Source organism: Cavia porcellus, unplaced genomic scaffold (genome assembly GCF_034190915.1).
Source record: "Cavia porcellus strain 051 isolate PalLab524CR breed Dunkin Hartley unplaced genomic scaffold, mCavPor4.1 scaffold_9, whole genome shotgun sequence".
Taxonomy (NCBI): Eukaryota; Metazoa; Chordata; class Mammalia; order Rodentia; family Caviidae; genus Cavia; species Cavia porcellus.
The window spans coordinates 6,155,572-6,179,432 of NW_026947492.1; the positions used below are offsets into that span (position 1 = coordinate 6,155,572).

Below are 23,861 nucleotides of genomic sequence, written 5' to 3' on the forward strand. Positions count from 1 at the left end.
AAGCTTCAGCTGGGCACCGGTGCACGCCTAGGAATTCCAGCACTCTGGGAGGCCGAGGCAAGAGAACTGAGAGGTTAAGCCAGTCTGGGGAAATTTAGTGACGGCGTCACTAAGCTGAACCCTCTTCAAAGGGTTGGGGACGTGGCTCGGAGAAAACCCCTGGGTTCAAGCCCCAGTACCATTTAAACAAAAACAAAAAAAAAGGAAAAGGAGGAGGAAGATGAGGGGGAGGAGGAGGGAGGAAAACAGGGAGGAGGAGCAGGAGGAAGAGGAGAAGGAAAAGGAGAAAGAGAAGGAGGAGGAGGAGAGGAGAGAAAGGGGAGGAAGAGGACAGAAGAGGAGGAAGAGCAAGGAAAAGAGGAAGAAGAGGAGGAAGAAAAGGAAGAGGAGGAGGAGGAGGAAGAGGAGGAAGAAAAAGATTTCAAGTTTAAAGCCCAAAAACAAAAAATAAACAAAAAACAGTTTAGCCAGCCCGGGCACCTTAAGAAGATCCTGTCTCAACATTTCAAAATTGTAAAGTTCTGGGGATGCAGGTTAGTGGAAAGGCTCTAGGTTCAACCCCAAATGCTACCAAAAAACACAAACACAAAAACAAACCAAAAAAAAGGACCCTTAAGCTTTATAAGCAAAATACCTAAAACAAGACATAATGCACTGTCACTTTTCCACGGAAGTTTTCCAGACTGTGTACCTCTATTTGTTAAAAATAAATAGGGGGGTTGGGGATTTAGCTCAGCGGCATAAGCACTTGCCTTGCAAGCAGGCGGTCGTGAGTTCGATCCCTGGTACCAATAAAAACGAAAAAGACAAAAAAAAAAAATAAATAGGAACTACTTTGTGTTAAAAAAAAAAAAAGAAAGGATGCAAGTCCATAGTAAAAGCAATATTTATGCCAATCCCCTTTGATAAACCGTATGGCCAAACAGCACCTTTAATACTCTTAAAGAATATTTCATAATCTTTGCTCATTCCATTGGCACTGGACCTTCTGAGAATTCATGTAAATTAAACAAAGTAGAATGCTTTACCAAATGATTTGAGCTTAGTATGTAGCTCTCCAAGAATAGAAAACGCCAAAAGTACAGAAGCGATGGGTGGTGTAGGCGCCTTCTCATCCTGGGATTCTTCAGTACACAAATGAAGCTCCGTTTTCAGGCAAAATTCTAAACTGCTGGTATCTGAGAAAAATAGGGGGGAAAAATCAGCTACATCAGCAACAGAAGATGCCCAGAGCCCATTCATGCTGAGATTTCTGAACATGGGGCTCCATTACTAGGTACTTGTCTACCCAAATATGACACACACTCCCGTAGATACATTTTTAAAAGAAAATGACTTTGTTGATTTGTACAAAAGAAAGAACTTAAAAGAAATACTAAATAAATATGTATGGAATTAATGAGTTCCCAGTTTCATAAGCCTCCTCTTCCTCTTCTGGGGTGTGTGTGTGTGTGTGTGTGTGTGTGTGTGTGTGTGTGTGTGTGTGTGTTTGTGAGAGAGACTGGGAATTGAACTCAGGACTGAACAAGTGAACAAGTGCTCTAACAGCTACGTGCCCGTCCCTTTCCGATTTGTTCCCAAGAGAACAGCCTGCCCAACAAGTTTAACAGGCAGACCGCATTACACCAAAGAACTCAACACACCTGCCATCTTTATTAATTTAGTCTACATAAAAACACAAGCTAGTGTGTTCTAGATTTCCTTCAAAATATCTGGTCTACATACACATTTAGAGGCTAAAATCGATCTAGGAAAGGGAGCAGAGCGAGGTTATGAAGTTTCCCTTGAAATGAATTAAATCTCAAGACCCTGTATTGGGAAATGTGCCCGACGACGTGGCCTTTCCACAAACCTTCTGAGATTTTACTCCCAGAGCAAACACATCAAAGGAGCTCGTGTCAAGGTGGGCAGAGGAGCCGCCAGCCAAGCAGTGTGAATCAAGTGAGGGCTGCAGAATACTACTTCTTCATCTAAAACAACTTGTTTCTCAATCCTGTCAACATGGTTTCCCCAAGAAGTGAAAAAAGCTAAGTCAAACCCCTCGCGGCCACTGACCCGGCCTTCCTCAGCAGGACAGAATGGCTTACAGCCTTGAAGGCTTCCCAGCCAAGACGGACTGCGGGATTGGGGCTGGGGGACAGCGCTTCCACCGAGGAGGAGGCAGTCAGTGGGCTCACCCGGCTACCATCTTACTGCTGTGGTTCCCATCTAAAATGTGCCCCAAATGGCTCTGCCCTGGGAAGGTGACTGGACTCGCCTCAGAGGGGGAAGGTCACGGGGTGGGAGAAAGGTGACCTGAAGGGTACATGCTTGTCCCCGGCTCCCCTGGGCTCCGGCTCCCCTGGGCTCCTGCTCCCGGCTACCATGCTGAACCCCTTTTCCTCCACTCTATTTCTTCCTTGGAGCCAGCCATGGATGAAACCTGAACCACAATGAACCTCTCCTTTAAACTGCAGCCAGCACTTACTTTGTCCCCGTGAGAGGCCAGTGACTGCGACTTCTCCCCTGTCAGACCCTCCCCACGTGACCCCCACCACCCGATCATCCTCCTCGGGGAAGGGAACCAAGGAGGGATGGAAGGACAGTAACGTGAGAACCAAGCTTTTCCTTAAACGACAACTCAACACAGACTGTAAGATCTTATACAAACAGCGCATTAGAATACGATCCGAGGCCCAAACAGTTCAGGCAGACTAAGCAAAGCAGGCCACCTGAATTCAGCAGTACCTTTTGATGGGGGGAACTTCCACACAATCAGCTTCCGCCACTCTTCTCCGAGATGGTAAAGTATATTCTGTTTCTGTATGGTAAGCTCCATGCTGAGAGACTTCAACATTTTTAAATCAAAACACTTTCGCGACTTTAACAGCTTCAAGCATTTCTGTGCCTGGTAGTAAACCAAAATCACGGTTAAACGTTCCATCTGGATTCAGAGCGATTAGGATATGCTTGTATAATGATAAAGAATGCAGAGAACACTAAGTACTCTAGAAACAAATTCTCTAAAGCACTAGTCGGTGTGCTTTACAGAAAGCGTTTAGTACCTCTTCCAGATGCTGAGCAGCTGTGACATATTTTCTCTCTGCCAACGCACAATTATAGTCTTCAATAGCAGTAGAAAACTGAAAAAATAAAACTAAGTTATTAGGTGTTTTATCTTATTTTATATGTCTTGTTTCTATTTTGTGAAAAAAAAAATTTTTTTAAACCCATCATTTAGTCCGGGAACACACACTGAATATTGAGACCAGCTAGGAAAAGTAACTCTCCCACCAGAAACCACTGAAGTTCCCGCTGTGTTAACTAACCTCTTGTAGCTGTTTAAGCAAACTCAAGACCACGGAGTCTCTTTCCAATTGTTGCTTCAAGTCCGTAAATTCAGCAGTTGACACATGAAGATCCCGGCGGACCTGATTCATACATCAAAAACAAGTAGTATTAAGCTGTTCCATACCTGAGCACTAAACATTAATAAGCTCTAAGAGGAAATTGAACACTAGTTCAAACTGCAATAAAACGCACAGAAGGCAAGAGAGACTGAGGGTCTGCCTCGTGCAAACCCTTCCCTATGCAAGAACACCCACTCCCACCCACAGAGTCCGCAGGTCATCTTGCTTGTTTTCTTTTCCTTCCTTTCATTTTTCTTCCTTCTTTCCTTTCTCCTTTCTTCTCTCTCCTTCCTTCCTAGCCATCCTTCCCTCCTTTCCTTTCTTCCTTCTTTCTTTTTGGACTTTTGAGCCAGGGTTTCCCCACACTTGGCAGGGTGGCCTCCAGGCTACAGCCAGGCTCCTGCCTTGGCCTCCGGAGTGCTGGGATGAGACACCTACAACCACGCCCAGCTTTTTATTCTTAAACTGTTTTCTTTCAACAGAGAGTTCATTCATCTTGGATTAACATCAAGGCACCCTCACTGCCAAGTGATAATTCATTCTACAGCTGAACAGTTTCAACTATTAAAAACGTTTTTCTATGTTGAGGCAGAATCTGCCCCACCTTTGCAGAGGCTTTTCATCATCCACTATTTCCTGTCTTCTATACCTTAACCTCCGCCTACGTGGGTCTTCATTCATGAAGTACACAGTGACCAAAAGCGCACCAGTGCAGGCCTCCTCCCATCGCATCCAAGTAAGTTAGCTCCCCCAGCTTCAGGCAATCACCCTGTTTCTCAGGGGCTGCCTTATTGCTCTCCTCCTCCCTACAAATAAGCTTCTCAACACAGCGACCCTCACTGACTGTCTCTAATCTCTCTCCTCTCCACATTTACTCTGCAGCTCACTGCGATCAGACTTCCGGTCCCACCGCTCACCCACTGTTCCTGGCAAAAATACCAATCAGTTAATTTCTTGTTGCTAAATCCAAAGTGCTCATGACTAGTACTTTCTTTCTTTCTGAAACATTCTTACCCTAGACCCTACTGCTTCTCTCCTAATTCTCTGGCCACTCTTTTTTACATCCCTTTTGGGAACCTCATTTTCCCCTGATCACACACACCGATACTACTGCTTTTTCTCTCGCCACCTTCTTATTGAGGGCGACACTGTCCTACCTTCACCCAGGAACATTTGTTTAATCATGTCTGAAAACATTTTTTTGTTGCCACTGTGAGGGAATTCTAGTATCCAGTACAGGCCAAGATTATCGCTAATCTCCTACAATTATATGGGACAGAGCTTCCCACAACAAAGAACTATCCAACCCAAAGTACCAAAGGAGCCGGGACTGAGGCATCTGCTTCGGGTACTCTGGCAGCCGCATCCACCCCTGGCTTCAGTCTCTAAACACTGTTACTTCAGGCCCACTAAACATGTATACGGATAATGCGATACACAAACGGTCTTCCGAACTCATCTGACCTTTGTTCCCACAGTAATGACACTCACCTAGGCTACATGTTCCACTGCTTCATGGGTAGTGTGACCATACACGTCTAATACCTTACCCCTGGAATTTATGCAGAAGTGATATACGACGTGCACCTAGTCTGAGTCTTAGGACTGATGCACCTTCCTAATGCCTTTCCTTGGCCTTAATCTGCAGCTATAATTCAGTCATGAGAAAAGACCAACTTCAGCCACAAAACTAAAAACCCTAGAGCAGTGCTTCTCAAATGTCCTGAATAAACACTGCCTCACTGAGGTGCAGATTCCGGTTGAATAGTTCTAGGGAGCCAGATTCCGCATTTCTAACAAGCTACCAAGTATTGCCAACATTCTGCAGACCTGGGACACAAATCTCTCCAAGGCCCCCACATTTCTGTACAGTCTTCCAAGTAAGGCAATGACCGTTCCCAGGGCCGTCTTTTCAAGGGTATCTATGTAGTAACTGGCCTCCTTCTGAACCAAAAGGCTGACGTGATTGTTCAAGGTCCCACACTCAGGAGCCCTCTTCTACAGTGTAGCCCCCCGCACACGGTCCTGTAGAATGTGAGAGGGGCTGGAGGTTTAGCTCAGCGGCATAAGCACCTGCCTTGCAAGTGTGTGGTCATGAGTTCGATCCCTGGTACCGATAAAAAAAGAAAAAGACAAAAAAAAAAAGAATGTGAGACAGGAAAAATGCGGACATTCTGGATGTGCTGAGCATATACTGACCATGCCTCACCCAAGAGCCTTCTGTCTTTAATCAGAATTCCTGAAATTATAGCAGGTATAGTAGACTCCAGTGCCTGGGCCCCAAACTGCAGATCAATTTGCTAGCTCAGAGCATCATTTAAAAAGCAACACAGAAGTTATCTTGTTAGAGCAACTACATCTCAATGTCTCTGTTTTTCTTTTTCTGCCTTTTTTTTCAACAAAAGTGTAGTCTTCATCTTTTTATACGCCAACTGCCTCTGGAAGCTCACCTGGATGTACCACGGGCAGCTTAAATTTAACCTCTCTAATCTCCAAAACCACTCTTTCTCTAGATTCTCAAGTAAACTGAGCTAAATCCCCTAGTTACCCTTTTTTCCTGTATCTTTCACTGTCTTCATTAACATGTCCCAAAGATTCTATCCCATGAGAAAAGAAAGGAAAAGATGGAAACAAATCTCTTATAAACAGGGAGGGGAAGAGAGGTTGAAGGGAAGGTACATTTTCTGGGAAATGGGGGTAAAAAAAGAATCAAGTTATATCATGCACAGGTATAAACTCCCTGTGATGAATGTGAATGAAATCATTATCTCTACCTAAAATGTACCAATAAACTTAACTAGGTTAAAAGGAAAAAGATTCTATGTTGCCAACGTCACCAACATGAACCATTTTGCTCCTCCCCCATCACCACTGGCTTTAGAGTAGACCACAGTCTCACTTTTCCTGAATTATTTCAGCTACCTTCGAACACTCTGCCTTCTCATTTCCCAGGCTCATTTCCCTCAAACAAGTCCTTTCTTCAAACTGCAAGCAGAATGAGACTCTGAAAACTCAAATCTGATGTTAATCCCTGGCTTAAAATTCTCCATGGCCTCCACAATGCTGTCAGGATGATACTATACCTGGGATGTAGCTTAGCGGCATGGCGCCTGCCTGGCAAGCACAAGGTCCTGAGTTCAATTCCTGGTACCAATAAGAAAAAAAGGCAGCGTGCAAGATGACACCCCATAATACTAACACGATACACAAAGTGCTGCCCTACCTTTCTAATCCAGCCTCAGGTCCCTTCCCATTGTACACCAAGCCATCAGTTATGTGGGAGACTCACAACTCCCCAAGTGACTCAGCACAGCTCCTCACATCTTCCCTAAACTTCTCCTCACCTGCTGCCTGACCGGCAAACACTCAAATTTTGGTGAATTCTGTTTCCTGCAGGAAGTCATCCTCAGCTACACTGTCCTCTGTGTAATTGGATTATTCCTATAGAATATTGTTTCATACGCATCTATAGGCATCTTCAGATCCATACTTAAGTACTTCATCCTTCAGCAATGAGCACATCATTTTGTGCCTTGGAGGTGCTCAACAGAGCAAACGGTTAAATAAACCTCTTTAAAACATCCAGCTACTGAAGTTAGTTCCTACTTCTGAGCTATAAATTTGAATCTTTTTCCTATATGATAGGATTTCAGATATTCAAAATATTTTTGCCAACCTCAGATGTTAAACAACCTCAGATGTTTGCTTGTTTATTTGTTTTGTTTAATTCAGGACCTTCTAATCAAAAAGATAACCAAAGCTGAATATATTTCACCAGCCATAATCCAGTCACAAAAATTACAGAGACCCTGCTGCCTTGTTTTAAACACTGCACTTCTGATCGCACAGTAAAATATTCACTGACTCACTGGTCAAGTAAGTATAAATACTCTGGAAATGATTTTTTAACTATGTTAGGGCTGTACAGTAATATTTATTTATTTTTAGTACGTGAACCTCTTAAGAAAAAAAATATTTATTTATTTGTATTAAAAACTAGGATGACTGTTAAGTGGGCTGCTAAACAGATGTTTTAGGTAACCAATTATTTCCTCATTTGCCACTCAAATCCTAGAACTTCTGAACGCACATTTGTTTGCTTTCTTTCTTTAATAACTATCACATGGGGAACAGATTTGACATTTTTCCTTGATATTAAGTCTTGAGAGCCAGGTATGGTGGCACTTGGGCAGCTGAGAGGAGGATCACCCTGAGTGCAAGGTCAGCCGACCTGCATAGTAAAACACTGTCTCACAGAGCCAAAAAAAGCAGACAAAAGACCTTGAGAATATCTCCACAACATGATTTTGAGTATCAGTGATCCCTGGACAAGAATTTAGAAACAGATACAGAAGACATTTCAGATTAAACTTTGTGTAAAACTGGTATCAGCACGCTTTCTTTCTACTGCTTATTTTCCCTTTAAAAAATAATGTAAGGAAAAATCCTAGTGAATTTAAATATGCACAAATTTTTTTTTTTTTGTACCAGGGATCAAACTCACAACCTCTTGCTTGCCAGGAGTTTTTACAATTATAAAACAGATATTTCTGTTTCCAGACTTGCTTACTTCTTTTTGCGAGGGTAGTACTCCAGCCAACATGGTGAACATTTGCAAAACCTGCCAGAATCTTTGTAAGAAGCACATTAAGAACTAGCCCACAAAGTGACACCGTGGGAAAAAAAAGCAACGACGCACTGTACACACAAGGAAGGTGGCTTTATGACAGAAAGGAGAGCAGCTATAATGATGAACCATGCCAGCTTTCCAGGAAAAAGCCAAAAAAGCAAAGATCGTTTGAAGCCGGAATGTGCTGAGGACAGCTGCGGATCTAGGAAGAATGCGGAGACTTTAAGATACGCAAGCAGGGGCTGTCGGGGTAGCTCAGCTGCGGTAACCACTTGGGTCACACAGCAAAGGCCCCGAGTTCAATGTGCAGGAGATCATTTCAAGCTAAAAGAAGGTCAAATAATTTAGCTCTAAGCTTCATCTGCTTTTACTTTCTTACAAAAGCAATACAGTCCTAATATTAATTTGTAAAGTACTACTCAAACACAAGATTATTATTATCGTAGCTAAAAAATGTTTTGACCACGCTAGCGGCAATTAGTTCTGAAAATATTTCTAATTTAAAATTACTTCATCCTATAATCATTTGGTTCAACCTCCATTTACCAATAAGAAAAGTGAGGTTTTGAAAAGTTTTACAGAATTGAGTTTCTTAGAAATCAAGAAGATAACCACCTTCCTATAACCATACCCAGTGTGAAAACCTTTCTTACCTCACTCTCTATCCTGGATTTCAGCAAGTCAATGTCCTTGGATAACTTATCCACCTGGGTGACCAGGTCCTGTGCACTCTGCATGCTTGGAAGGAATTCACTGTACTTCTTGCTGATCATACTGCACACCTCACCCTGTGATACGAGACAGAAGCATTACAACATCAGACAGTGGAAGGGGTCGGGAAGTCTTAGAAATATACACTTCGCCTTCCATAAGACATCTTTTTCAAAAGGATGTAGTCGGTTCATGCACCAGTTGCCCACACATAATGTAATCACTATGTATGGTAAACATGTATTAATAAAAATAGAAATTAAGAGATACTAAGGAAAAAGAAAAAGACAACTTCTTCATGTGATAGCTTTCTTAACCCACAGCCTTTCCTCCAAGTCAGTGAGTCTTTCGAAAACACATTACTTTCATCCTTACGGGTTCCATCATTATGAGCATGTAAGAAGACCATGATCAAACCTAATGGTACAAAAGGATTGTAAAATGCTTCAGAAGAAAAAAGGTGGAGCCAGAAATTCTCATTCAACTAGGAGACTATGTCCACTAAATCTAATCACATATCTAACAGAAAAGAGTGTAAGTGGATAAATGAAATCCAAAATTTGTGTATTTCTATATTACTAATTTCTTTATTCTTACCTATAAAGGCCTCATTCCAAAACTCTAAAAATTCTTTGAGTTTCATTATTTCCTTTAAATTAGCTTAAGAAACAAATTATTGACTACTCTGAATTATTCAGTGTTTCAGAGGATGTAAGAATTATGTCTGCTCTTCAATTCCTTTTCAGTAGGAAAGAAACTATACAATGAAGTAACCAAAATACAGGGCCCAAATGGAATAGAGCAGAGTTGTCCTCCAGGAGCATAAATGGGAAAGACTGCCTTTCTTGAGAGAAAATGGTGTATATTTTATAAAGAGACTACACTGAGGTAGAAGCTGAAAAGGGGGTAGAAAATGTAGAAGTATGGTAGAAGAATAAAGGAATAGCAAAATAAGCAAAATCTGGGATCAAAAAAAAAAAAAAAATGGGGTCTGCTTGGAGCTAAGATTCAAGTTGGTAAAGGAAAACAGTGATAGGGAACGGTAAATTAGGTCCGAAATACATAAAAGCCTTTAGAGCCATGCCCAGTAGCTTAACATCCTGTACTCTTCCAACAACATTAAAAACAACATAAAAAAGTGGTGAAAGTCATAAAGCCGAGTGACACATGCTAGAGCAGTATCTTGCACTTTAGCGGTGCATGCCACACTCTCGCTTCCTTAAGTCCACCAAAACGGGGACACATGCTCCTGCAGAAAAAACTTGAACACAGGGGCAAACACTGGCAAAGCCAACAACGTCAGGACAGTGACTGAACACGGTTCTGTGCAGCAGGTCCACGTATGCATCACTGGCAATTTTATGACACTCAGCGTAGCCTCCGCGGTCTAAGGATGAAGTCCATTTTAAAACCTATGGGGAGGGGAAAATGTTTGGGAAGGAGGATGGTGCAATCCCAGAACTATGACATCCACTCACCGAGGGAGAAGTGGGTGGAGATGACACTCTTACACGGGGTGGCTGATCCCATCTTTCTATCCCTCTCGAGACACCTCGAGGCTTCCAGCTGCACCTCCCGCTCTCCTGTTCTCTCCGGTCGTCCCCGGTCCCCCCAACCCTTCTCCCCAGCACTCCCCGCCACCGCTCCTCGCTCCCCAGTACCAGGCCTCCTCAGTCCCCCAAGCGTCCTCTGGACTCCTCTCCAAGCTCCCACCTCAAAAATCCACATTCCTCAACCCTCGCACCCTGCGAAGTCCCCGACTGGCCCCTTCTGGGGGTCACCCACCGCCAGTCTCAAGCCCCATTCCTTTCCCGTCCCCTCACACATCGCCAGGCGTCCTTTTCCAGCCAACCCACAGCTGCACCGTCCTCACCTTGATCTCCTCCACCTGCCGAGTCAGACGAGTGATTCGAGTGCCGAGATCCTCCTTCTCCAAGCTCCCCGAGTGAGCCAAAACTTCTGTGACAAAGGAAGCCATCGCAGCAACAGGGACGTGAAGCTCCGCGGTCTCCGGAGCGGACAGCTCGGCACTCTCGTCCCGCCAGCGGCTGGTGCGCTAGGGCTGCTGGGAGACAGAGTCCGGCTGGGCGAGGCGCATGCGCAGAGGAGAATGCCGTACTACAACTCCCAGCAGACCCGCGCGGCGCCGGCTGAGTTGCGCGGGCTCCCAGAGTAGGCGTGCGTTGGAGGCGCGACTTCCTGCTTGGCTGTTTTCAGATGTGACGTCGTTTCCGGCCAGTCTTTCACCGGGAGAAATGAAATGTTTATATCTAATAAACGGTCCTGACAGAACCTCCCTCAGCTTCAGAGCGTGTGTCTGGGAAATTATCTAGCCAGAAGAGCGAAGGGTCCCATCTGGATCTTTTTTCATTAAGGGCACGGCAAGAGCGCAGCAGCCGGGTCGCCTTAGTGCATGCTTGTAACCTGAGCCCTTCAAAGTCTAAGGCCGGAGAATCGCTCAGAGTCCGTCCTATCCTGAACTACACAGCAAGACCTGTCTCCGAAACCAGAAAAAAATGAGTTTAGTAAAAAACTGTAAAGTTAAAAGTTAAGTTTCATTATTAAAATAGATTGCGTAGTGCAAGATAGTCACAGTATAGCATGCCTGAAAATAGTCTGCCCGAAAATGTATACATTGGGAAGAGAAAAATTTTATAAATACTTTAATACTAAATTTATTGAGACAATACGTTACCCTTGGCCTCTATAATTACAAGAGAATCTCAGAGTGGTGGCCGTTAGATTCCAGACATTTCTTATTAGGGTGAACTGCAGAAGTGTGAATATAATTTTTAGCGCGCTCTGTCTGTCTGGCTCGCTCTCTCTCTCTCTCTCTCTCTCTCTATATATATATATATATATATATATATATATATAATTCTTTTATATTTTTCTGCAATAAACATGTATCATTATGTTTAAACCGTTATTTCCTGTTTTATCAAAAAGATATACAGCTGAAGATTTACCTCAGTGGCTCAACTCCTGCCTGGCAAGTGTGAGGTCTGAGGTCCTGAGTTTGATTACCAGTACCTGGAAAAGAATTACATTCAAAAAACAAAACAAGATCTTACGAAAGCTAATGTCAGGTAGGTACCAATCTGTCTCTGACAGTTTCACATATATGAGGACTGTCTGTTTATCCTACTAGCACAAAGACAGTTTCCTGTTGCTGGAGCAAAAAAAAAATAAAACCTGTATTGAGACCGGAAGTGCTAAAGGACAGCCATATTATGGGGGGGGGGGGGAATCCCTGGAAAACCAAATCAATTGCCTCTTGGTAGCTCTGTTTGTTTGTTTTGTCTTTTTGAGACACGGTTTCACTATCCAGTTCAGATTGGCCTTGAACTCACTTTTAGTCCAGGCTGGCCTTGAGTTTCCTGTGAGAAGAATCAGAGAGTGGTTCTATGTGCAGGGCTTGGGCATGCGTCTCCTGGATCTCTGTGATTAACAGGTCATGCCCACCTGCCTAGTGGGTTTGCCATGCCCTAATCTGCTTCATTAACCTCTGAGAGATTATACCCCCTCCAATTCTTTATGGGAGAGGGGTCTTCATTTTCATATAACCACTTCCATAGTCCAGACTATGGGCCCTGCCTACTGGAGATAAAGTGCTCTTCAACTCCCTTGGGATGTTGTGGTTCACTAGCTGGGTAGAAGGGGTTTAAAAAACTTTCAGAAGACAATGAGAAAAGAATTCATCTCTAGCTGGTTAGCTAGCTGGTCAGCTGAATGTGTTAGGATGTTAACTTCATTATTAGGTTGGGTTGTGGAGTTTAAGTATGAGAAGGAACAAGTCAGACTTCCATACCTTCTATGAGGGAGATCATATGACAAAGAGGAAAAAATTAGAAAAATTACCAAGAGCCTCTGAGCCAGAGCCTTAGCAAGATTCCCCATACTATGGATGTAAGTGAAAACAGGACTACTCTCAATACAGGTATTATGATCTGTGTCTGGATGTCCCTCAAAGCCTCATGTGGTTATGGGGGCAGCCTTTTCCAAGGTGGCTGAATCTAAAACTTGTGATTGGTTCATTGTCTAGTGCTGGGATTGGGGTATAAATGCTGCACCTGCCCTAGGGCAGACAACCTGCATGCAGTATGAGAGGGAAGGAGGCTTGCTTCTCCCCCTTTGGTCTTGCAGTTTCTGCTGTCTTCTGCAGCCATAAATGTTTCACAGCATCCTGCCTTGGAGTCTGCTAATTATTTAATGGACTGAAACCTCTATAAATTGTGAGCTAAATACACTTTTTTCCATTAACTTTGGGTGTTGGGTATTTTGTCTCATAACGAAAAAGTAACCAAGACGACAGGTGTCCCTTTGAACTGTGGTGGCTGAAGGGTTAGGGTTAGCAGATAATCTCAGCAGGCCTCTCTGGCTTGCCACAGTCCAATATATTTCCACAGGTCTGAGTGCGGCTGGGAGCTTCTGGATGGAGCCAGCAGCAGTTCTGCATTCTGTGCTCAGCCCATCTCCAAAACCTCTCTCAGCTAATCACTTTCTCCCTGTGGGAGGAATTAGCCCTCTGCACTCACTGCCAGCCAGTGCAGGCCTCCACATCCAGCTCTGCCCTCACGGGTCACCAGCCATCACTGTTATCATGACCACGTGTTGTAGGTTTGAGCAGCCCCTCTCATTCAGTGAGTCCTGCCTCAGGGCAAAGGCACTGCTAGCTGCCTCGGCCTTCTTCCTTGAAGTTGTTCTTTTAACTCTCTCTGTGGGCTTCAATCACACTTCAGATTCTCCCTGGGTCCAGGGAACCCACTTTCTTCCTTCTTGTCCTCAGGATGCAATAATTCAGTGTCTGGACAGTGGCTCTCAGAGAGGCTGTTTTCTCTTCTGCTTACTGCTCTGCCATCTTCCCAGAAGTCTTTTCCTGTTTAATTTTCATCTGCTTATGAAGTTCCTGTGATTTCTTTTGCCACTGATTTCTATGATCTGATGTTAAGCGTGGAATAATTTCAATTCCCTTCCATTTACTTAACCATGATTAAAAAATTACACCAATGCACATAATAGTCAAGATCCCAGTAGTTTAACACAAGACTGTTAGAGAAAACAAACAAATCACCTATAAGTAAAGCCCATCAGAATCACAGCAGTCTTCTTAACACAAACCATAACGTCAAGAACTTGCAGTGAAGTATCTCAAACCATAAAAGAAAACAACCTCCAACCCAGATCGATGTACTCCACAAAACTATCTTTCAAAACTGATAGGGAATAAAGATAGGAAAGGAAAAAGTTCAACTATCATTATTTGCTGGTGATGTAATATTCTACATAAAAGAGCTCAAAAACTCCATTAAAAAACTGGTAGATTTAGTAAGCAAATTCAGTGGCAGAGCTGGATACAAAGTCAACACTCAAAAATCAATAGCCTTCCTGTACATGAATAATAAACTCAGTGAGAGAGAAATCAAGGGAACAACAGCTTTCGAAATAGCATCCAAAAAAATGAAATACCAAGGAGTCAACCTAACAAAGGATGTAAAAGATCTCTACACTGAAAACTATAGTTCTCTGAAAAAGGAGATAGAACAGGATATTAGAAAATAAAGAGACTACCAAAAAAAAGAAAAGAAAAGAAAGAGACATCCCGTGCTCTTGGATAGGAAGAACCAATAGAGTGAAGGCCATACTTCCAAAACTGTCATGCAGATTCAGTGCAACCTCATTCAAAATTCCAATGGCATATCTCACAGAATTAGAGAAAACAATCCTAAAATTTATCTGAAACCCGAAGAGACCTAGAATAGCAAAGGCAATCCTGGATGACAAAGCCGGGGGCATCACAGTCCCTGACTTGACATTATACTATAAAGCTACTGTGATTAAAAAAAAAAAAAAAAAAACAGCATGGTACTGGCCAAAAAAACAGACCAAAGATCACTGGACCAGATTAGAAGATGCAGAAACAACTCCAGACACACTGAGCCACCTTATGTTTGACAAAGGTGCTAAGAACATTCACTGAAAGAAAGCCTCTTTGATAAATAGTATATATATATATATATATATATATATATATGTTTGTGTATAAGTATATAAAAATATACATATACATTGTATTGTTTCATTAGTGTGAGAAGCTGAAACAAATACGCATACGTTTATGTATATGTATGTGTATAAGCATATAAAAATAGTTAAGATAGTTATACTACTGACTTCTCCAAGTTCACTGAAGAGAAAGGTTCGTGCTGGAATTATTTGGACAATTGAATGCAGACGTCTTCTGCTCTGGGTGAATGATTTGGGGATGACAGTGTGCAATGTATATTGTTGCCCTCTGACGTGTTTTGAAATTTTGTTTTAGTTTTTTACTTCTTTTTCTCCTTGAAATAAAAGTGGATTTGGAAAAAAAGAGTTAAGAATACACTTTTGAAAACTTACATAACACCCTTCTCAACAACTAATGAGTCACAGATGAATTAAAGAAGCAATTAGACAGTTTCTATAATAAAACTATAATCAAATACAATAAATCAATTTAAAAATGACTTGTCATGAGTGGCACACATAGAGCAACTTGCTTGTTCTGTGTGAGGGATTGATATCCAAAGATATCAGAAGCATAATTTTTTTAGTCTTGGGCAAATGGTGATCACTGGTTTTGGTGCAAAAAAAATAAATAAAAACAACAAAAATAGAACTTACAGGATGCAATGAAAACAGTCCTATGAAGGAAATTTATAGCAGTGAATTCTCCTAGCAGAAAAACAAAGGGAGCTCAAATAACCTAATGTTGAATCTCAAGCTTCTAGAAAAAGAAGTCAAGCCCAAAGCTCATACAAGGAAGATCAGAGCATAAATTAATGCAATGGAGACTAAAAAAATAATATGAAGAATCAATGCATTGAAAGGTTAATTAAAATTGACAAACCCTTAGCAACCTTATCCAAAAATAAGAAAAGATTCAAATCCATGCAATTAGGAATGAAAAGGGTGAAATCACAAGTCCTGCAGAAATCCAGATCAATACCTACTTTTAGAATTAGTTTTCTAACCTGGGAGCCTAACGCACTTTTGTCATTTTGTGGTATAACCATGAGACTGTCACATTTATATTTAGTTTTTAGAATATTTCTATTGGTGAATTATTAACTTTAATTTTATGAATTTTATATCAAGCAATGAGCACTTAAGAAAGAAAATCACAAAAATTAAGTAATTGCAGTTTTAACATTTATTGTTTATAAAAAAGCATTAAAATGTTCACATCAACTGGCTTTTGGTGTACAAAGTCTTAAAAAGGACAGCAGAAATAAATTTCTATAGAACTACAATGAAAATATCATACGTTTAAAAAAACATAATCTTGGGCAGGGGATTTAGTTCAACAGCTAAGCACCTGCCTGGCAAGTGCAAAGTCATGAGTTCGATCCCCAGTACCAAAATAAAGAAAAACTCTTTACTTCAATTGTTGCACTCAAGGCAGTCTTCACACATGACAGCAGCGCGTTCCATATACACTGACAGCACATGTGTTTTACTTTCCTGCCTTTGTGTAAGTCACACTTGACAAGTGGCTGATCATGCTGGTTTATCAGGAGATTCTTATATTGTGCAGTGTGTCATTAACAGGATAATAAAATATCATAAAATAAAACATTAGATTCTAAATATGCATTGCACATTTAGAATAAACATCAGTGTTTTCCAATAAGGTTTGCACTTGCTTACAAAACCTAAAAGATAACATCAGAAATAAATTCTTATGTGAACTACAATGAGAACATCAATAGCCCTCTACAAAAAATTTTGCTTCAATTATCACACCTAAATAATAAGAAAATAAGATGTCAATAAAATGAAATATTAAATGTGGTATGAGTGCTGAGAATAGACATCAACATTTGCACATCAGCTGCCTCTATGGTTACATAACCTAAAAGGTGTCATCAGAAATAATAACCTATGGGGCCAGGGATTTAGCTCAGCAGCATAAGCACCTGCCTTACAAGCACAAGGACGTGAATTCGATCCCCAGTACAAAAAAAAAAAAAAAAAGAAATAATAACCTATGTGAACTATAATGAAAATGCCAACAGAACTCTACAACAAAAACACTCTTTGCTTCAATTATCCAAAGCAGTCTTTACATGAAAATTGCATGTTCCATGCATAAGTACCTCCTATACTGTTGGCACATTTGGTTTGCCTATCCCTTCTTGGAGAGCCCGAACGACTTCATTTTGTTTTCCTGTTGTCGTAGTGTTATGCTCTATGCTTATCGCCCTAGTAACCATGTACATGGAGCACCGACCACATTGTTATATATTTGTTATAAATTAACTGACCGCGTCTTCATGCTGTTCTGTATGCATCGTCCCCCCCCCCTTAATAACCTGTTTGCTATGTCAACCTTTGTTCCCTTGTAAGAGACAAATGATGCTGTGTCAACCATTGTTCCCTTTATGAGAGACAAATGTTTCTGGAATTGGCACACCAAGGGCTATGAATTGGCTAACCACCCACTGTGAGATGCCTCTTACCTCAAAAAGGGGAACAAAAAGGGGAACCTTGTTTCTGTTTCTCATCACTATGTACTTAATGATCAATGAGCTAATCATAAATGAACTATAAAAATCAGTCAAAATTCTAACTTAGTTGCACAGCTTTGCAAATTCCATCTGCACTGTGTCACTGGGCCAGCTAAAATAAAAGCGCTTCTTTTAAAAAGACATCATTCTGGGGCTGGGGATTTAGCTCAGGGGCATAAGTGCCTGCCTTGCAAGCAGGCAGTCGTGAGTTTGATCCCTGGTACCGATAAAAAAAGGAAAAAGACAAAAAAAAAAAAAAAAAAGAGACATCATCCTGTTTTTCATCTCAGGGGTCTTGCCCCGTTTTTCATCTTATGGGACCTTATTTTGGGGGGGAGGCGGTTTACAACAGTAGGAGGTCTTTGGGATGCTGCACCTGCCTATTCACCTGTCAGCTCCCTAGTGTGGTCCACAGTTTTGTGGCATAGCTTTTTCTCTGCTGTAAAATCTCCCTTGGGGGCTGGGGATTTAGCTCAGCGGCATAAGCGCCTGCCTTGCAAGCAGGCAGTCGTGAGTTCGATCCCTGGTACCGGTAAAAACGAAAAAGACAAAAAAAAAAAAAAAGATCTCCCTTGAATACCAGTCTCAATCCTCTAAGAAAATTTTTCCATGCTATTTTACACTTGTTAATTTCTTTGTAAATTATCAGGGTGTTTGTTCATCATTGTTGCTGCATAACTCAACAACAAAATGTTTTGTTTTGTTGTAGAAAGTTTCCATCTTGGGCTTCTAGTTTGCCTAGGTTTCCCTATCAATATTTCCACCATGGTGCAATGTTAACCCCAGCAGTATCAGTTTGTTTTTCTTTGACATTTAAGAGGCCAATACAAATTTTTCTGAAATCCAAAGATTATACTGTATAATTCTCTGTTTTGAAATGGCAATGTTTCATTTTTATTTTTTGGGACAGAGTCTCACTATGTAGTCCAGGCTAGCCTTGAATTCACTATGTAGTCCCATCTGGCTTTAAACTTATGGCAATCCTTCTGACTTAGCATCCCAAATTCTGGGATTACAGACATGCGCCACTACACCCAGAACAACAGTTCACTGGGAATTTCTGCTTTGTTCCTGCCTGCACTGGTCAAATTGCGCTCTGCTGGCAAAATTAACAATAATCAGAAACTGGTAAGCCAATTATTGATTGTTGCATTCTGATTAGTTTGGGAGATGGGAGCCGCAAGTCTGTTCACATCATCATTTGACTTATTACCATACAATTAAGGACCTGATGGCTGGGTTCCAGGGTGAAGGTCTAACTTGAAAGCATGATAAGGCTTTGCATCTACAAGGACATAAATTTTTATGCATATTGTGACCCATTGCTTTTCCATAAGTCTTTTATATTCCTGCGATCACCATAAGAAATCCTTGCTAAGCACAGCACACCTATGAATGCTTCAATACAGCTACTGAGGCCTCATAATTTTAATACAGGTGTCACATTTTAATATAGCTGTTTGCTCATACAGAATGCTTTACTTAGATTTCAGCCATTGTACATTTTGCAGCATTTTGTTGGAATGGCAGTGCTGGCGTACTGTCCAATACTTTCACCCCTCCAAAGACCGTCACTATATTTTCAGACTAATTCTCACAGTGGATCGCTCCATTTGGTTGCATCCCATTCCCCAACATTTCCATCAATGTCATTATTATATACCCACAACACCATCAATACATGTTATGAAAGCATGTATTGATTCATTGACTGATAGTAGATCATCCAATGGACCATATTCGTTATCCATGCAGGAGTAATGTAATGATTCACTTCTGACTTCCTTCAAAACTTACAAAGCTGATTTTTTCATGTGCCATTATACAGAATTGGTCTCCTACTACCAGAAAAATCAAAAGAAAGCTTTTCAAAACAAGTCCTGGTGTGATGTGGGTATATGAGACCTTCTGTGATGCACAGATAAACCTAAAATCTGTTCCACAGAGGATAATGTGGGTGTAAATCCTAGTTTCCACTTTTACACATGTGCACACATCTTGTCTTTCATCATACCAAGTGGGTAAGCACAAAGATTGCTTCCTGTTGCCCTCATGGAAGGCACTGAGATACCCAGGTGTCTACTATTACACTAAAGTAAAAGTTTACAGTAGAATAATGAGGGGTGTATGTGGAACCCTCTGCTATGCTTGAAGGGATAAGATGGAAAGCAGAACAAATAGATTTCTACATACATATGAATTAACAAAACTGAATCAAGAAGATATAAACATTCTAAATAAACCATTATCAGTCAATGGAATTGAAGATGTAATTAAAAACCTACCAGCAAAGAAAAGCCCAGCCCCTGATGATTCACCACTGAATTCTACAAGAAATTTATGCAAGACCTAATAATGTTATTTCTCACCCTCTTTAATGAAATTGAAATGGAAGCAATACTCACAAATTCATTCCTGGAGGCAAGCATGACCTGGACACCAAAGCCAAACAAATCAAAAGAGAGAACTACAGATCAATCTCCATAATGAGCATAGATGCAAAAATCCTCAGTGAGATATGAGCTAACAGAATGCAGTAATAATCAAGAAGATCATTCACCATGACCCATAGGATTCATCCCAGGGATGTAGTGATGGTTTAGCATATGCAAATCAATACATGTGATACAGCATATTAACAAAGCCAGGGGAGAAAAACATATGATCATCTCAATAGATACAGAAAAAGTACTTAACAAAATCGAATACTCATTAATGATAAAAACCCTACAGAAAACTAGAATAAATGGCGTTTATCTCAGTATGAGAAAAACTCATCTTTGACAAACCAACAGCTGGCATCATACCAAATGGACAAAGTCTGAAAGTTTTTAATGTAAAATCAGGAACAAGACAAGGATTTCCACTGTCTGTTTCACACTACCTGTTATTTAGTATAGTTCTGGAAATGTTAGCTAGAGCAACTAGACAAGAGAAAGAAACAAAATAAAAAAGAATAGGAAAGAGGAAGTTAAATTATCATTATTTGTGAATGACATGATACTCTACATTAAAGACCCCAAAAGCCCCACCAGAGTGAAGAGACAACCCATAGTGTGGAGAAAATTTTTTACCAACCACTCCTCAGACAAAGGACTACTATCTAGAATATATAAAGAACTCAAAAAATGAGACCTCTCAAGTTTAAAGACTCAATCCAAAAATGAGCATCTAAAATGAATAGACATGTCTCAGATGAAAGAACAGAAAAAGAAAATAAACGTATGAAAAAATCTTCAGCATCACAGGTCATTCAAGAGATACAAATTAAAGCAACACTAAGATTGCATCTCACTGGGGAAAGGATGGCCATTGTCAGGAAATCAACCAATAACAATGCTGGCAGGGCCGTGGGGGAAAAGGAGCCCTTCTCCACTGTTGGTGGGAGTGCAGACTGGGAATCAGTGTGGAGATTCCACAAAAACCAGGACTAGAGGTTCCATTTGACCCAGACAGTCTCCTTTTTGGTACCTTCCTGAAAGAATTAAAAGCATCATACTGCAGTGTTATGTGCACACCCATGTTTATTACATAGTTTATAAAAGCTAAACCTTGGATACAGCCCAAATGCCCATCAACTGATGACTGGATAAAGAATATGTGATGGGGTACTACTCTGCCATAAAACAATAAACTGGAAACATTTCTAGGTAAGTGGATGCACCTGGACATATTCTTAAGTGTAACACATAGGACACGTGTTTTTAAGTACTGTAAACAGAAGTATAAGTGAGGATCAAAACATATAATAGATATTAGGACATAGGAAGAAAATGTTCAAATGAGAAGGGGAAAAATGTAAGGAGAGGAGAAAAGGAACAAAGGGACAAGAAAAAAGAACAGAAGGAGAAAACGGAAACAAAGCTTTTGTACTTGAGGGGTGGAAGGGAGTGGGGAAAAAAGAAGAAGCAAGATATGTCATGTACGGATACGAATTCCCTATGACTTATATTATCAATACATGTATCTAAAATGTATCAATAAAAATAAATACATATTAACAAAGAAATTGAGGCTGGGGATTTAGCACCACAGGCGCCTGCCTGGCAAGCATAAGGTCATGAATTTAATCCCAGATACAAAAAACAAAAAAAAATCAAGCAGTAATAAATGCAACCAATATGGAAATCAGCATGTAAATTATTCCAAAAACTAAAATGAGAGATTCCATCTGACGCAGACATTCAAATCTCTTCTTGGTATCTTTTTTTTTTTTTTTTTTTTTTTTGTCTTTTTCCTTTTTATCAGTACGGGGGATTGAACTCACGACTGCCTGCTTGCAAGGCAAGTGCTTATGCTGCTGAGCTAAATCCCCAGCCCCTCTTGGTATCTTCTTGAAGGAGGGAAAAGCAGCACACCACAAGGATACATGCAAATGCATGTTTACAGCAGCCCAGCTGGCAGCAGCTACAGCTTAGAAGCAGCCTAGATGCTCATCCACAGATGAACAGATAAAGAAAATGTGGGGTTTTTTCTTACATATGATGGCATACTACTTTACCATAAGGAAGGACAAACTAGAGACATTTTTACCAAATAGATGCACCTTGAGATTGTACGTTTAAATGAATAAATTATACACATGTTTAATATCATATTTTCCTCTTCTTGAGAAACTGAAAGCATAAACTAGGATCCAAATGGATGATAGATGCTGGGAATCAGGAAGAAAATGTTCAAACGGGAGGGAGAAGAAGGAAGTGGAGAGAAGAAAGGGAAGGTGGGGAAAAGGGGGAAGAAACTAGAAGAATGCAAACAGAACTTTTGTAAAGAAGAAGGGGAGGGGCTGGAGATTTAGCTCAGCAGGCATAAGCGCCTGCCTTGCAAGCAGGCAATCGTGAGTTCGATCCCGGTACCGATAAAAAGGAAAAAAAAAAGAAGGGGAAGAGGGTTGAAGGGAGGCGAGAGGATGGGAAAAAAGAAACCTGAAGCCATGTCATACATACACAGGTACAAATTCCCCATGATGAATGTAATCATTACGCAAGTGAAAGTGTTCCAGTAAAATTAATTTTTAAAATAAAATAAAATTATTTCTTCCTGGGTGGGGAGATCTTTTATACTCTGTGTAAGGTAGTACAGATAGAAACCTCATTTTAGTATTTAAGAGAAAAAAATCTTTAAAAGTTCTAAGTAAAGTCAGGCTACATACATCACCTACATACCATACACTATCTAATATTAATCAATATTTACAATTATTAGCAACATTTTAATAGGCATTTTCATAAATCTTTGAAAACTATTCACACACACACACACACACACACACACACACACACATCCCTGAAGATAAGGTGTTGCATCACAGCCCGCATGGCTGCATGGACGTGAAGTCATACTGCCCTCCAGAAAGATTGTATCAGTGTAGGTACCCAGAGCACTGTCCTCGTGATCTCAGAGCTGGGGACGGACTTTAACTGTAAAGATCTATTTACCAAATACACTCTGACAGTCTACCAGATGCCTCTTTGCCTCTCATGGGACCTTCCCCCAGAATCCACAGCCACATCCAACCTTGAGTACACTTCCTAAACCTAAATATTGTCCAGCGCCTGACACCTGCCTCAGCTGCTGCCCAAAACACTAACACAGGAATTCTCTCCCAAGCCTGCCTCCGGAAAAGTAGTCCTGATAACCAGGCCCTGAGCCACCACACTCATTCTTCTGCCTCTGTGGCCAGAGCAGCGATGGCCTGGACTTTCCGTGGGACACTGCAGCTCGGAGGACTGCTCCTCTGTCTCCTTGGTTGGGTCTGCTCCTGCACCACCATTGTCCTGCCCCTGTGGAAGACTCTCAATACGGACCTGAATGAAATGGAAACCTGGACCATGGGGCTTTGGGGGACCTGCGTGAATCAAGAAGAAGTTGGCATCGTGTGCAAGAACTTCGACTCCTTTTTGTCTCTGCCCCAGGAGCTACAGGTAGCACGCGTGCTCACGATAGCTTGCCAAGGCCTGGGACTACTGGGGCTTGTGCTGTCTGGCTTTGGGTCTGAATGCTGCCAGCTTTACAGGATCACAGAGATATTCAAGGACCGCCTCTGCCTCCTGGGAGGGATCCTGGAGGCTCTGGCCTCGGCCACTGTCATCTTTCCAGTCTCCTGGGTGGCTCATGGCATAGTCCAAGATTTCTGGGATGACGGAATCCCTCAGCTTGTACCACGGTGGGAGTTTGGAGCTGCCCTCTTCCTGGGCTGGTTTGCTGGTCTTTTCCTGGCTGTTGGTGGACTCCTCCTGATCTTTTCTGCCTGCATGAGAAAAGAAAATGTGCCTTCTCTCTCGGTGGCTGATTCCATAACCCCACAATCCTGGACAGTAGTGTAGGAATTAAATGGTCTTTTCACCTCATACTGAGACCTGTAAACCTGGACATCTAGGACTGACTTCTGCCAAGGAATCTCTGCAATCAAAGGAACGCTTATAGAATCCTCTGTCTGCCTTATGCTTTATCATTTTCTGGAATTTTGTCATTGGTGTTGCTCTTGTTGTTCTTATTTAAAGTCAAAATATGTGTCACTGTTTTGAAAAGAACTTTTTAGACATCAACAAATGTATAGTGTGTCATTCTATTGTGTCATGT

The 23,861-nt window shown here is 41.4% G+C and overlaps 2 protein-coding genes and 1 non-coding gene across 3 annotated transcripts in view; 2 read left to right on the forward strand and 1 right to left on the reverse strand.

Annotated features, from left to right (window-relative positions):
- Positions 1-10,801, reverse strand: part of Zw10 (zw10 kinetochore protein) — a 44,009-nt gene extending 33,208 nt beyond the window's left edge. The window contains exons 1-6 of the mRNA XM_003472820.5: positions 10,604-10,801; positions 8,673-8,807; positions 3,309-3,410; positions 3,045-3,122; positions 2,728-2,887; positions 1,029-1,178 (exon numbers count right to left, since the gene is read on the reverse strand). Of these exons, the coding sequence (XP_003472868.2) occupies positions 1,029-1,178; positions 2,728-2,887; positions 3,045-3,122; positions 3,309-3,410; positions 8,673-8,807; positions 10,604-10,708 (730 nt within the window). The 5' untranslated portion in view covers positions 10,709-10,801. The remainder of the gene's footprint in view (positions 1-1,028; positions 1,179-2,727; positions 2,888-3,044; positions 3,123-3,308; positions 3,411-8,672; positions 8,808-10,603) is intronic.
- A 4,427-nt stretch (positions 10,802-15,228) lies between these two features.
- Positions 15,229-15,360, forward strand: LOC111757704 (U11 spliceosomal RNA). The gene has a single exon (XR_002791988.1). It is a non-coding gene; the product is annotated as a U11 spliceosomal RNA (small nuclear RNA).
- A 7,452-nt stretch (positions 15,361-22,812) lies between these two features.
- Cldn25 (claudin 25) lies at positions 22,813-23,605 on the forward strand. The gene has a single exon (XM_003472685.2). It carries the CDS (start codon positions 22,970-22,972, stop codon positions 23,603-23,605), a length of 636 nt encoding a protein of 211 aa, XP_003472733.1. The 5' UTR covers positions 22,813-22,969.
- The last annotated feature ends 256 nt before the right edge of the window (positions 23,606-23,861 follow it).